General features: G+C 43.2%; 1 protein-coding gene across 1 annotated transcript; it reads right to left on the minus strand.

Annotated features, from left to right (window-relative positions):
- Positions 1 to 9865: 9865 nt before the first annotated feature.
- Positions 9866 to 13261, minus strand: LOC149018473 (putative disease resistance protein RGA3). The gene has a single exon (XM_089152710.1). The coding sequence runs from the start codon at positions 13135 to 13137 to the stop codon at positions 10018 to 10020; it is 3120 nt and encodes a 1039-aa protein (XP_089008836.1). The 5' UTR covers positions 13138 to 13261; the 3' UTR covers positions 9866 to 10017.
- Positions 13262 to 14145: the final 884 nt, after the last annotated feature.

Here is a 14145-nt window from a genome sequence, read left to right on the forward strand (position 1 = left end):
TTCTCAGACTTATTGTATTTCTCCGAAAATCTTTAAGTAAAGGCATTGTTTTAAACAACTAAGACCTAGTGCAACAGTGACTCAAGTGACTGGCAAAGTTCAAGATAAAGTTAATTTCTTATTTCTTCAAAAGAACAGAAGGGGCCAACCTTTACATCAAACATACATGAGATTACAAGAGTTGGGATCCAATCTTTGGTTGAAAAAGAAAGTCATCATCGGTGATCATTAAGAAATCAAACAAGATCAGAACAGCTTTGTCAGAGCAAACACAAGAGTTGAGCAACGACACGGATTCAAGAAGAAAAAGAGGAGGAACGGAGATTACAAAAGCATTACAGAATCCTCCGCAATTTCATACTCTTTGTCCAGCTTGTCCAGAAGAAGTATGGTCCTCGACCAAACTTGCATTCAAGGCGAGCTCTTCATAATTGAATCCTTCCAGGGGAGAATAAACGGGAGAATCCTCAAGATAATGCATAATATCCGGATCAGAGGGCAGAGGGTCGATCTTATCCTTGGCCAGTCAGGGGAAGAAAGACCCAGATTGGTAAACACTTCAGGATGACAAACAGCGCTATAGGGAGTCGTATCAAAATGAGGATTTGTCCTTAGTATTGATTCCCATACTTCGTTCTCGCCATCCCGGTACGCCTGCAAGTTATAAGCATTCAGCATGTCAACAAAGGGCTTACTGTGTAAATACTTGAAGATGAGGCCTGCGAACGTCGGTTGAAGGGATTCGGGCAAAGGAATGACTAGCTTGCCTTTGAGGTAACGCTTCGGATCCTTTGGCCCCGACTTTCCCCGCTCTTGCTCCAGGCTCGCCGGATCTTCTCCCCGGTATCATCCAAGTCTGAACGGAGACGCTCGATCACTGAGTTCTTTTCTCCTGCAACCTCCCAAGCTAATTTTCTAAGACGAGTAATCTCAGCGTCTTTGGCTTCGGAGTCTTCCCGAAGCCGGGAAACTTCATTACTTAGTTTTCGCCGAGCTAGAGGCTGCTTCCACTTGGTTGTGGAAGTTCCCGAAGACTCCCGCAAGCAACTTCCGAGTTAGTCAGGAGCAAAAGTAGTAAGCAGCATCAAAAGAAAACTGAAGAGAAACTTACATCACCAGTGACTTCATAAAGTCATCGTTTGGAAGTTTGGAAAGAACTCTGCTCTGGCTAGACATTTGAGCAGCAGTGCACCACTCCAACGCTTTGTCAAACTCGTTTGACACTAATTCAGACCTCCTCGAAGGATGAGAAGGATGAGCTACATCAAGCGAAGGGTGAGTTGCATCCTCCACCAATCGACGACGCTTCCTAGTGGCAAAATCCTCCGGCTCCAAAGAAGAAGCGGCATAGGACGCCAAACAAGCTCTAGAGTTGGAAATAGAAGCAGCACCTGCTGGAGCCACGCCTTCTTCAGATGCCAACATAGTTGCCTCTGATGTCCGAAGAGTCTCCTTTTGGCGATCCCCGAATGATCTCTTCGACAGGGGCATCAACAGCGCCATCAACAACGGAGTGATCAAGATCTTCCTGGGAAGAACGAACGATCTCTTCAGGCAGAAGGAGCGTAGGAGTGGCATCAGTAGAAACTGTGGGAATCTGACTTGAAGATTCACCAACAGCAGTCGCCTTACGCTTAGAGGATTCACCAGATGAAACCACCTCACTGGCCCCAACCGCAGCCGATACTGGAACGATTTTCTTATAGGACTTCGCCCTAATAAAGTTCGGATCGATTCTGGGAGCCAATCGTAGCCTAGAAAAAGCCGTATCAGTACAAAAACCAACAACACAAGAAACAAAGGAAAACCCTAGTTCTCTGTCAGATATAAACTACTTAGAATACCCATTAAGTAAACCCCAAGTAATACTACTGTGGAGTTTACTCAGGGGGAAGGAGAAGAGATTGCTGATAGCAAAAATCTCACTTGTTCAGAGGCTGATAGGATATATTGTTGGAGTACAAGGAATACGGATGCGAAGCAAGAAGACGGAATGTCGTTTTTGCAAATCTAACTGCAGATAGCAGGATAGATGGAGAGTACCCTCGAAGGACTTAAATAGCCTCAGGTAGTAAAGACGACAGTTGAGAGCCAAAGGCAACCAATGGCCCAGATCAAAGAAACGCTACGAATTCCTCAACAGGCAAGATCAACGGTCATAAGGAGGCCACTTCGAAATAGGCACCTGATACGAGAATACCTCCAACCGTCGCACCACCATTAAAATAATGGTTGTATTACCAATTCATTGAAAACAGTGAATGGTGTACAAAGGCAAGAAAACGTTTGGACTTCGCAGTAAATGAAGGGAAACGTGTGGACTTTGCAATAAATGAAGGAGTAAGGGGGAATAAAGGCTAAGGCATCTTTCCCGAACATCTCTTCATGATATCTTTACAAGATTATCCTTCGTCAAGGTATACGAAGTTAAGTGATAAGTTTTATCATTTATATTTTGATTTTCAAGACAAGCTTTCGGATAGGAGACGAGGAAATATTGAGGCAAACATGGGAAACGTATCTATTCATTAATGAGGAGGATCAATCTTTACAAAAAAAAAAGTAACTCCCTATGCTTCTTCCTCATTATTGCCCGAAGAGTCCTGCACAGGAGAGCCCTTCTCAGGATCGTCATTCTCAGGGTCCTTTGAAGAGCCTTCCTCAAGATTGTCATTCTCAGGATCCTCTTCAACGGCAGCTTGTGACTTTTCTTCTTGGAGGGGTGGTTCGTCAGCAAGATACTCCTCATATTTTGGGTCAGCTGGAAAAGGATCATCCTCTTCCCGAGCCCAGTTAGGGAGGTCCAGTTTAAGCTTCCCGGAGACCTCTCTGTGACACACCTCACGAAAGGGAGTTGTATCGAAGGAAGGGATAGATTCAAGGATCTTTTCCCAAACGTCATTCTGCCCCAAGCGGTAAGCTTGAATGTTGAAGGCACCCAACAGTTTGGAGAAAGGTACGCTGTTCAGGTACTTCAGAACACAATCCTTTCAAAGCTCCGGCTTGATATGGTCAAGTTCGCTAGGAACTGCCATCTTCAGAATATTTTCGTTCTCCATGCACTTAAGCTCAAGCCTGTCACCGAACAACGTGGCAACTACTTTCTGCTTCTTAGCCTCGCGCTCGGCAGCAACAGCGCAAGCCTTTGAAGAGTCGAGGGCCTTTTTTAAGGCGTTCATCTCCTCATCATGCTTCATCTGCAGCTCCTTGGCAGCTGCCGTCAGCCGGTCTATCTCAGAATTGGCCTTGGCCAAATTCTCTTCACAGGTCTGCAGCAAGGAGCCGTTACGACCAACCCGGCTCAATGCTTCCATGTGCTGATAAAAGCTCAACACAGCATTCCTGGGGACGAGGAGATTATCAGAAGAAGTCATAAGAGATTATGAAAAACAATCAATGAAAAATCAGGAAGGCCGGTACCTTGTGGACTGGCTAACAAGGGCATCATCGTTCAGGGCTTCAAAATCCTGACGATCGGTAGGCAGAAGACTGAGGGAACTCCATTCTGCAGCTATCTCAGGGTCTTGTGTCACCCTATCAGTCTGCTTTAATGTCCACTGAGGTATGAAGACCTCCTCACAATCTTCAGTATTTTTGGATTTTTTGTGGGAGGAAGCATCAACTGTATCGTGCTTCCTTTTGGTTCGAGCGGAGGAGGAGATATTTGACCTCTCCACCATTGGCTTCTTCCCTTTTCCCGAAGCGTCAACCACGGGCTTGATGTTCCCGATACCCTTGTAAGAAGGGTCGGGAGAGGGAACAAAAGCCTCTTGATCAGCAATTAGGGCTCGAGGGCGACCGTTGCTCAGCTGTCACAACGGCCCTAGCAGCCTTCGCCCGAAGATTCTCAGGGTTCATTCTTGGAGGCACTACAAAGAAGAACAAGAATCAGAATTACGAAAAGACATCACTCTTAGAAAATTGAGGGATGATGGTTAAAGAAGCTCACAATGAGCCAATCCCCAATACTGAAGGATGGAGTTGCACTCCACCTCAAGTCCATGTATCTCCTGATACCATGGAATTGATTTGATCTTCCTGACGGCCGTCTCGTCTTCTTTGGATAAGGGAAGGACCCGGTTACTTTCAGAGTATGAAGTATACTGTTTCCAAACGGTCGGGAAGTTGAGATCTGACTGAGGCACTCGACAGAAAAAGTATCGTTCGCGCCATCCTTTGTGATTAGAAGGGCAAGTTCCTTTGGCGAGAATGCTGCCCCTCCAATCAAGCTCAGCCTTATTACGTTTGGAGAGCACAACCCAACCAGGAGGATGGGAAATAGAAAGAAGATGAAAGTGCACAAAAAGAGCAAGAGAAGGCGTGAGGCCGAGCTCAAAGCATAAACCCAAGAAGTTGACGATAAGACGCTAGCTATTGGGAAGGAGCATTCCAGGGCAAATGTCCCAATGATTCAGAATGGCTGAGAACAAAGGATTGAAAAAAGGAAAGCGAACCCCGCTTTCCAAGGCATCTATGTATAGGAAAATTGGCCTGGAAGGGTCGAATCAACCCTCTCATCAGGATTGGGAGCCCTAAGATGATAAGAAGAAGGAAAATCAAAACCCTGGATGGCCGAAAGAAGGGTTTTCTCCTTGTAAGAGGAGGGAAAGGAACCAGGTCCGCCATTAGACCTAGAAGTTTGTTTTGACTGCCTAGAAGACTCGGCAGTCACCCTAGGAGTCTTGGATGGTCCAGACTCAGGAAAGGCAGAAGGAGTTTCGGCCTTTCTTTCTAAACTTTTATGGGAAACTTCTGCGAATTCACGCCAGAGGGCAGTTAGGGTTTTATTATCACTATTCGACTGCTTAGAAGGAAGGGAAGCAAAAGCTTCATTACCACTACTATTACTGACGCTGGGTACCAGGGAAGAAGAAACCCTATTATCCTCCATTACTAGCTTCAGTAAGGTACAAAAAAAAAAAAAAAAAACTGGAGACAAGGAGTTTTTAACTTTGAAAAAGGATCAGTAAACTTACTGATTAAGTGAAGCAAAAGCTTGAGAGCGAGAAGGCGCGAAGGCACGACGAAGTTTCAAATCCAGACAAGAAGAATGAAACCTACGAAGACAACGAACCGCTTTTAAGCACCCGCACGAGTGTTCGAGGACCTGAACGATCGAGATTGATTCAGCATCAATGGTCGAGATTTGAAGACGTTTTGAAAGTTTGAACTCACGAATCCAAAACAGGCGTTCGGAAACCATCGCTTGGGTTACGTGAGCCACGATAGATCGACTGCAAAGAGACGTGTGGCATTGCCCTCACAACGCTCGAGGAAAAGTGACCACCGCATTAAATGTGATATGACATTTAGTGGGATACGCAGAGACTATTGCCTGACAAAGAACCCAGTTAAAAACCAAGCCCTCGGGATCGACCGAACGCTTGGTCTGGGGGGCTCGTGATACGGAGGAAATATGATCGAACCTGGTTTGTACTCGGTTTGACTCTCGACCCCGGTTGAGATGGAGGGAATCGACTCGCTTCCGAGCGAGCCGGGTCCAAGAGATAGCTTGCTGAGGAAGAAAACTAAATCAGCTACAGGCACGCCCTAATCCGACTTATGGATTAGGTTAATTACCCTAATGATGGCGGACTCAACTTGGCGGCTGTCACTTATCATTATTGAAGGGATAATCATCGAATAACCGTAAGGTTATCTCAGGAGTCCTCTACTAGTTCAAACTAGTAGAAGTCTATCGCTCAACGGATCTAACTGTTAGAATCCAATGACTACCCGAAGAAGGCTCAAGTGCATCCAACGAAGAAGATTCGAAGGTACACTCTATATAAACCTTACTTACCTACAAGGTGAGGAGGACACCAGATCCATATACACACCTTTGGACGTAAACACTCATATGCTTACGATCTAGATCACATTCCCAGTTTTTTATTCCTTAGCTCTGTGCGTCTAGCAGAGCCGTTTGTGATTAAGTTCATCAACTGACTTAGTCTTCGGAGGTGGACTCCCGACCCCAGCGGTCGGGCCACATTTGACGCTTTCGTTTTGCAGGTCATCACAAGGAGATCTAAGGGCGGAGCAGATTTTGGACGCATCACTTGGCAATAAGCATTCCAAATTAGGTCTTGTGTGTGATCTTCTTTCTTGATTTTAATAATTTGCTTGAAGGTTGTTAGAAGCCTTGACATTACACCTCTGGAAGTTGCTATTGATAACTGATAAGAACCTACTAATCACTCTAAAAATCAATGTGAAAATACAAAAAATAATAAGGATAAAGCTGGTTTTAATGCTGCCAGTCACCCCCACACCTCACGGTGCCCCTCAGCCTATGGCTGCCCAAGAATCACTCATATAACATTTCCACTCAATTTCCCCCCTCTATTTATTACCCCTTAACTAACCCTAATACTCTCTCTCCTCCACATGGCGTCATCCCAGGGCCCTAACACTACCTTCCCCTTGAAATTCACCTTGTCCTCAAGGTGAAGGAATAATTGAGGCTTAGTCTTCACATGCTTGCCACATAACCATGCCAAATCAGTGTCTTCAAGAACAAATCTTCCTTCCTGAAAACCAGCTGAGTTCATACCACATAACTCCAAGCAGCCCACGAAAACCTTCGAAACTTCTGCTGCACTGAGTTGTGCATCAATATATGTATGAAGAGATTTCAGCAGACAGGAACCATGGAGTCCCACATGGGCAGCGTCAACCGAGTCCCTTTAAAAGACTGAAAATGCTGTCGCTTTCTTCTGCAAATGTGCAGAGGAAGCAATCAATTGCATGCCAGTCTACACATTCCCCTGCATATTGTAGCAAAGAAGTGGAGAGAAATTCACTCCCAAATTCCAACGTTGCAAAGGGATCCAGTGCGCTTGGAAAAAGGCATGTATCAGTTGCCTTCTGGTGCATGAACAGTAGCATCTCTGTTGGCATATACAATAAAACATCGCCCAACACTGTTAAGTCCAGAATTGAACTCACCAAAAAAGTGCCTGATTTTTCACATAAATCGCCCCAGATGGGTGAGTGTGATGGGTACGGGAAGCAGAGATCCCAATCTCGGTTCCAACCACCCTAGTGAGAAGTCTGTCCTAACCTCGTTTGAAGGCCAGCACGCACAAGAGGCCATCTTCCCCGTCGTTGGAACCTGCAGGTGATTGGCAGAAGAGCATCGGTGGTCAATTTGCTCAGGCGGAATATCCTTCCAGCTGTTGCCACTGCCGCTGCAACTTGAGCCTCAGACTGCATTGAGTTGAAGATAAAAGAAAGAGGAACAGTAGTGTTCCATACATGCCCATGGGAGTTTTACTTTGTCAATGGGTTATTTCCTAACTGGGCCACTATTGACAACACCCAAAACAAAAATGCTAGGCTGGGCCTGAAATTAAAACCAGTAACACGCCCATAACTTAATTCTTGAATAGTTTACCCATCAGTCAAACAACTGGGCTGTGGGTATTTTGAAATGGCTGGGCTTCCCATAGCCCACTTCACTACTTTTATAAACTGACCCACATGAAATGACCAGACCAGGGTTAGTGGTCCAACCACTGCCCGGTTCAGTCCTTTCTTCTTCCTCTCTTTTCTTGCAATGGAAAACCTAAACACTGCCCAAACCTTCGCCATGGGTTCTAAAATAACTAATTTCAACACCTCCGCAACTCTTGCCTGCGATTATGATTCACTCCTCTCTTCTAGATCGAGGGTAATCTGTTGTCGGGAACTACGCTGTTGCTTCCTCCACGATGCCGACAAGTCTCCCTCCATCGTTATCACCCCCATCCACGGAGGCTTCGCCGGAGCTCGCGCCATCCAATCAGTTTCTCTGCTGTACCGGTGTTGCTCCATCATTGCTCCAATTCCATCGATTTCAACCTCTTCTTCCTTCGCTGCAGAAGACTCCCTCAAAGCTTCCCTGCAACAAATCCAAAGTTTTTCAATGCTACGAGGAATACGAATATTAACAATCGAGCCAACTTGAATACCGGAGGTTTCGTCGGATGTCAATCTTCTCCTTTGACTCCAAAATTTCAGCGGCATGCATTCTTAGATCTGCTTGCTTATGATTCTCTACTGGTTTCACTCGTTCTATAACCCTTCTAATCTTGCCTTCATCGAAGTCGAATTTTAGAGCCTCCTTGAACACTGACCAATTGAATTCCGGCCATCGCTTTTGATAAATCCAATCAAGCGCATCTCCATCCATATGCTCGAGAGCTATTTCGAGCCAATATTCATGTTCAATTTGGTGTTGCCGACAAAATTGTTTGACTTCTATTAACCATTCTTGCACTCTTCCTTCACCAGAAAACAGTGATAATACCATTTCATCTCCTTGGGATTGACACAGCTCTGATACCAGTTGATAAGAACCTACTAATCACTCTAAAAATCAATACAAAAATACAATAAATAACAAGGATAAAGTTGGTTAAGGGTGCCAGTCACCCCCACACCTCACGGTGCCCCTCAGCTTACGGCTGCCCAAGAATCACTCATATAAGATTCGATCCCCTCTCCACTCAATTTCCCCTCTATTTATTACCCCTGAACTAACCCTAATACTCTCTCTCCTCCACATGGCGTCATCCCAAGGCCCTAACAGTAACTATTCTGAACCCCTTCCATTCCCCATTTCCCTTGTATCATCAAGCTTACTCAGACCTACAACCTTTCTTCACTATATATCCCCAACCTAAACATCCAAAGCTGGTCTTATTACCCCTTGGGGATAGAAGAGGCGAGAAGAAGCTGCTTTGTGTTACATTCTCATCTAAATGAGGCCTCAATTCTGCAATTTGGCAGCAAAACTTTCATTTCTTTGACCAAGTCATCTTTTACATGAACTTTTTGTAATAATGAGCCAGCTTGGTAGGTTGGAAAATTTCATAGTGTTTGTGATTGAACATCTGGACTGAAATCCTATTTTGGAAAAGACCATGTTTTAATTTAGTAAGTTGCTTACATTCTGGTATCTTCCTATGCAATGTTATGTATTTTATTGAGCTCAGATCCTTTGCACATCTGTGTGCCAATCACTTTGGTATTTTCATTTTCCTAAATACTCCTCGTTTTTCTGTAAGTTGCAAAATAATACCAAGTGATTAGCTCACAGGGGTTTGTGTGTTGTGAGACAGAGATGCAAATTTTTTTTTTTGTACAGTGAAATGTTATTTTTCCAAACAAGCTTGTGTGCTTCTTTGTCATTTTCCCATGTAAAATAAATTTCACTTTTGGATTATTTTTTTATATTTTTCTTATCTCTTGTCAAAAACACAACTAATTCCAAGAGCCATTATTCAAGTTTTTCTCCAACTTAAAGTCAGTGATGTGACACCTCAAGTCCACTGCTACCATTACAGATCTCAAATAGAAGTCTATTTGAATCAATACCAAATACCAAAATAATAAAAGTAGGTCAATCTTCATCTTCAAAATGGGGTACAATAATTTGAGTTGCACATTTACAGCCCTTAACTTGGACGTTCAAAAATTTAAAAAGTAGTTGCCCCAGTTGAAGACCCTCAAGAAAAGTGTGCATACAGTATGGCCCTATAGTGTCAATACAAATTAGCAAGGCAAATAAGTCAGGCTGGGCTCGGCTTTTTTAAATGTTGACCCTGACTCTTCCCATGACCTTATCCTCAACAGCCTATAGCTTGATCCTAATCTTGACACTGACCTGACAGGTCTCCCTAGGCCAAGTCAAATGCTCCAAGTCTAATCTTAACCTTAATCACAAAACAATCATAAAACAATGCATAATTCTATATTGTTGTGTTATATTGATGAAAAATATCCTATAGGGTGGTTGGCAGGGCTAGGCAAGCTCAGAAACTCAACTCTGATCCTACCCTATTTTAAGGCTATCCCAATCTGGCTTTGACCGGCCCTCAAAGCAAAGCTTTGAACCTAAGCTACTTCAAAGATAATATGAATCAACGTAAGAAAATCAAAGAGTATTTATTCCAGGAAAAGAAAACATACATGCTGGGTATTTGTTGTGTGAGATTTGCTGAAATGATGCCATCTTCATCTTCATCTTCATCAACAGATAAACTCATAATTAATCATTATGCTAGAGATATGGGATATCTTGGGCCAATCTTTGCCCGTCTGTTTTTCACATGATTCTTCCAGAAAGGGACAGTTTGCAATATCAAGATGAGTAAGTGCAGGAGGTAGTCCTTCTTCTGGCAAGTATTGTAGTTTGTCACAATTCCTTATTTTCAGGTAATTAAGAGTAGGTGGTAAACCTTGAGAATCCAGTGACCCCAGACTATGACAGTGAAAGAGGCTTAGAAGTTTAATTCTTGGACCAAACCGCATACCAGGCAAGATCTCCCTTAAATTGGAACAGTAGTATAACTGAAGTTCCTGGAGGCAAGGAAACATGTCTTCGGACTGATTACCTTCATTGAGAGATTGGATCCTGTTATCTTGCAGAGATGTTAAACCTACAGAATCTCTTACAGATAGTGCTGTTAGGGCAGGAAACCGGAATGAGAATCCTTTCCATTTATGGCATCTGTAGATCTCTAGTTTGTGAAGACGAGGAAATATCTCACTTCCATCTCCTCCAGACCATTCTTCCCAATTATGCATACTTCCGAATTCTAAAGTCTCTAGTAGTGGAAATCCCTTAACACTTCCATCCCCATAAAATTCCCTCCCCAAGTGCTTTATTCCATCCATACTATACATCTTTAGATGCTTGAGTGAGGGTAGCTGTCCAAGAGGAGGGGCAATTGTGACTCTTGTACAGTTTAAGAGTTCCAACTTCACAAGATTCTTTATGGCTACCATCCACCCTGGCAAGGTTACTCCAAAATAGTGCTCAATTCTTAGATTTTTCAGCCCCTTGTGTGGTTCCAGGAATTCCAGTGTTTCTGCTTCATGAGAACCTATTTCCCTGAAAGAACTCCAGCCTAACCATAATGTTTCAAGCTGTTGCTTTTCCTTCAAATTGGCCCCTTTAGCGTCATTAAAATGGCCTATGTTTTCAAGTTGGGAAATGCATAATTCTCCTTGGATGTGCATGAGGTTCTTCAAATCTGCCAGCTTTGCACCCTTCTTGCCCACGACAAAGTGAGTGAGTGTTTGGAGGCTAATTGATCTCCCAATACCATATGGCATTCCTCCTAGAAAATGGACATTAGCTTTGCAGATCACTCGGAAATGTCGAAGATTAATTAGATTGGTTAAGTCTTCAGGTAGGACAACTTGTGTTCCACCATGACTAGAACAACTTTTGCATGCACCAAGAATTAAGGTCTGTAAATTGTAGAGCTTACCAAATGATGCTGGAAAGTTCTCAATGCAAGAATGTTGAAAGTTGAGGTACCTCAGGTGTATTAGCATCCCAATGGAATCAGGCAAGACACGCTTGTGAAATCCATGCAAGCACAGAACACGCAAGTACCTCAATTTTGAAAACACATCAGAGACCTGTAGATTGTAACCAAGCATAAATTCTGAGGGTAGAAGAAATGTTCGCAGATTCTTTGCTTTACTTAAGACCTTGATACCTATCCTTTCATCAAATGTGGTGGAGAGTGATAAATGACGAGTACTTGTAGAAATTTTGCAATACTCGGCTCTGTAGTTTGCTCCAAATCTAGAACAAATCTCTCCGGAGATAGATACTGCTAAATCATGAATAAGGTCATGCATTACATACTTTGATCCTTCAGTGCTGGATTGTTGGAAAAAAGATCTGAAAAGTAAATCCTCAAAGTATTCACAGCCAATGTCCTCCAACTGGGCACTTCCTCTGCTGTGCACAAAGCCTTCAGCCATCCACAACAGTACTAGCTCCTCTTTTGTAAACTGGTAGCCCTTTGGAAAAATGGAACAATAAGCAAAACAACGCTTTACATTTGCAGGGAGATGGGCATAGCTTATTCTCAGAGTTGGGATAATATTGGTTTTCTCTTCTGGTAAATCCCAAATTTCACATTGTAAGATGTACCTCCAATAATGTTCATCAACTCTAGAATGGAGGAGCTCCCCAAGTGACTCTGCTGCAAGGGGCAATCCTTTACATTTTTTCACAATTTCCTCACCAACTGCATGCAAATTTTGATGTGCATCAGGATCTCTACCTGCAAAAGCTCGCTGCCTGAACAGCAACCAACAATCTTCATTTGCCAGGCCCTCAAGATCATGATCTGGAACTGTTCGCATTATTGATGAAACCAGCTTGCTTCTTGTGGTTACCAGAATTTTGCTTCCCTGCTTCCCAACCTTGAAGGGTACTTTCAGCACATGCCAGAAGTATGGTTTTTCATTCCATACATCATCTAGAACAAGTAGAAACCTTTTCCCACTAAACGTTTCTCTTAACTTATGTTGCAATGGGTCTAGATCCTTGAGATTGGAAGGCATTTTAGTTGCAGACTCAAGAATTGATTTTGTGATTCTCTCCAAATCAAACTCTTCCGATACCCCCACCCATGCTTTTAACTCAAAATGCTTCACCACTCGCTTATCATTGTAAATTAATTGAGCAAGAGTTGTCTTACCCAGACCTCCCATTCCTACTATGGGAAGCACACCCACCACATTTTGGACTGGTTCTTCTGTAAATAGTAACTCAATTATCTTGTTTCTGTCGGTCTCTCGACCATAAACAAGAGATTCATCAACCATGGAACTTGTTGCAGGTCTATATGAAACCGTGTTCCCTTTCCCTTTCCCTCCAGTTCTCTTCCTCAAATGGAGAACATTCATTTGTTTTGCTAGGTCTTCCAATCTCTCTGTTATATCCCTTATCCTGGTTGCCTTGTCTTGAGTACTATTGAATGCAGAAACAGTTGAAGTGAAAGAGGTAGAGATGCGATTCAAAACCTGGTTTGTGTCAGTTTGAGTTTCAAGTGCTGCTAATTTTGCTAAATGATCTTCAGTTTCGTACTCATCCATGATGTCTTCAGCATCATAAGCAACTTGCTGGAGGTCATCTAGCCAAATCTTCACTGCTGTATTGCTTATTTGCTTCTCCTCTGCATCCTTTAGCATGTCATTTATCAGTGGCAATGTCCTCATAAGTTTTTTGAGCTCCTTACCAACTCCCCATCTGCTTCCAAGCTCTCTAAAGAATTGAGAGGCCAACTTCTCGAATAGAACTTGGAAAAAAGCCGATAGAGCTGCCCCTTCAAAGAGAGCCATCTACTTACTCGGAACTTAGGAGCTTCAGGAACTAAAACCAGAAATGGATACAGGAAGGTTAGAAGGGAAGAAATCATTGTCAACCCGTGTTCCATAAAGATTTACAATAAACAGGGAAGGTTATTGGTAGGAACCTTCAGCTTCCTTTCTTTGTGCTTTCCTATTTCTACATCCCAGTGGTCTAAACTACGCACAAGTTATTGTTTCTTCTACCAGGAAGCTGCCAAGAGGCAGACACCATCTTTCTTCGTCTGTTCCCATTGTGTCAATTCCCATGGATCACCCACTTATGAAAGAATCTTTCTAGGGCGTTTGAGAGAGTACAAAAATGATTCGGATGGGGAAGTGAATGATTTCATTTCCTTTACTGCAATTAGACTTCCTGCGAGCAGGTTAAGAAGTTTTGGAAGCATAAGTATAACATTTTCTACTAACTAATTATTTTTTTTCTTGGTAAGATTCTAATTACTTCAGTGTACCTTGCTTTGGGGTAGAGAGCCCCTCAAATGTCTTAAAAGCTAGATTCATGTGGTGTTTCAGGGGATGTTTGTTATGGTGGATGGGTCATGTTGTGGTTTTGACAATTTTTTACAATATAAAATATTACGGGCCTAAACGCGTTTGGATGTGTTGACCACTGCCAAGTTGGACTCCTCAGATGTCTTAAAAGCAAGATTCATGTGTTGTTCCAGTGGATGTTTGTTATGGACCTTGCTTGTGTCCTGTGCATTAAGTGTAGGACAAATCCAGTGAGATTGTCGGTCATCGGATCGAGATTTTGACTGAAATTTTGGTGTTGACTATTAAAAATCAATGGTTGAGATCGCAATCTCGGTCAAAATCTCGATTAGATCCTGATCCAACGGTCAGCTGAACCGTCTTCCATATTAAACTTGCAGGACTGAAGCAAAATGCATTTGTTATGGTGCATGGGTCATGTTGTGGGTTTTTTTTTTTTTTTTTGGGGGGGGGGGGGGGGGGGGGTGTGATAAAGGAAAATAATAATAT

This window comes from Hakea prostrata, chromosome 4 (genome assembly GCF_041222555.1).
Source record: "Hakea prostrata isolate BN-2017 chromosome 4, UWA_Hpros_2, whole genome shotgun sequence".
In the NCBI taxonomy this organism is placed as follows: Eukaryota; Viridiplantae; Streptophyta; class Magnoliopsida; order Proteales; family Proteaceae; genus Hakea; species Hakea prostrata.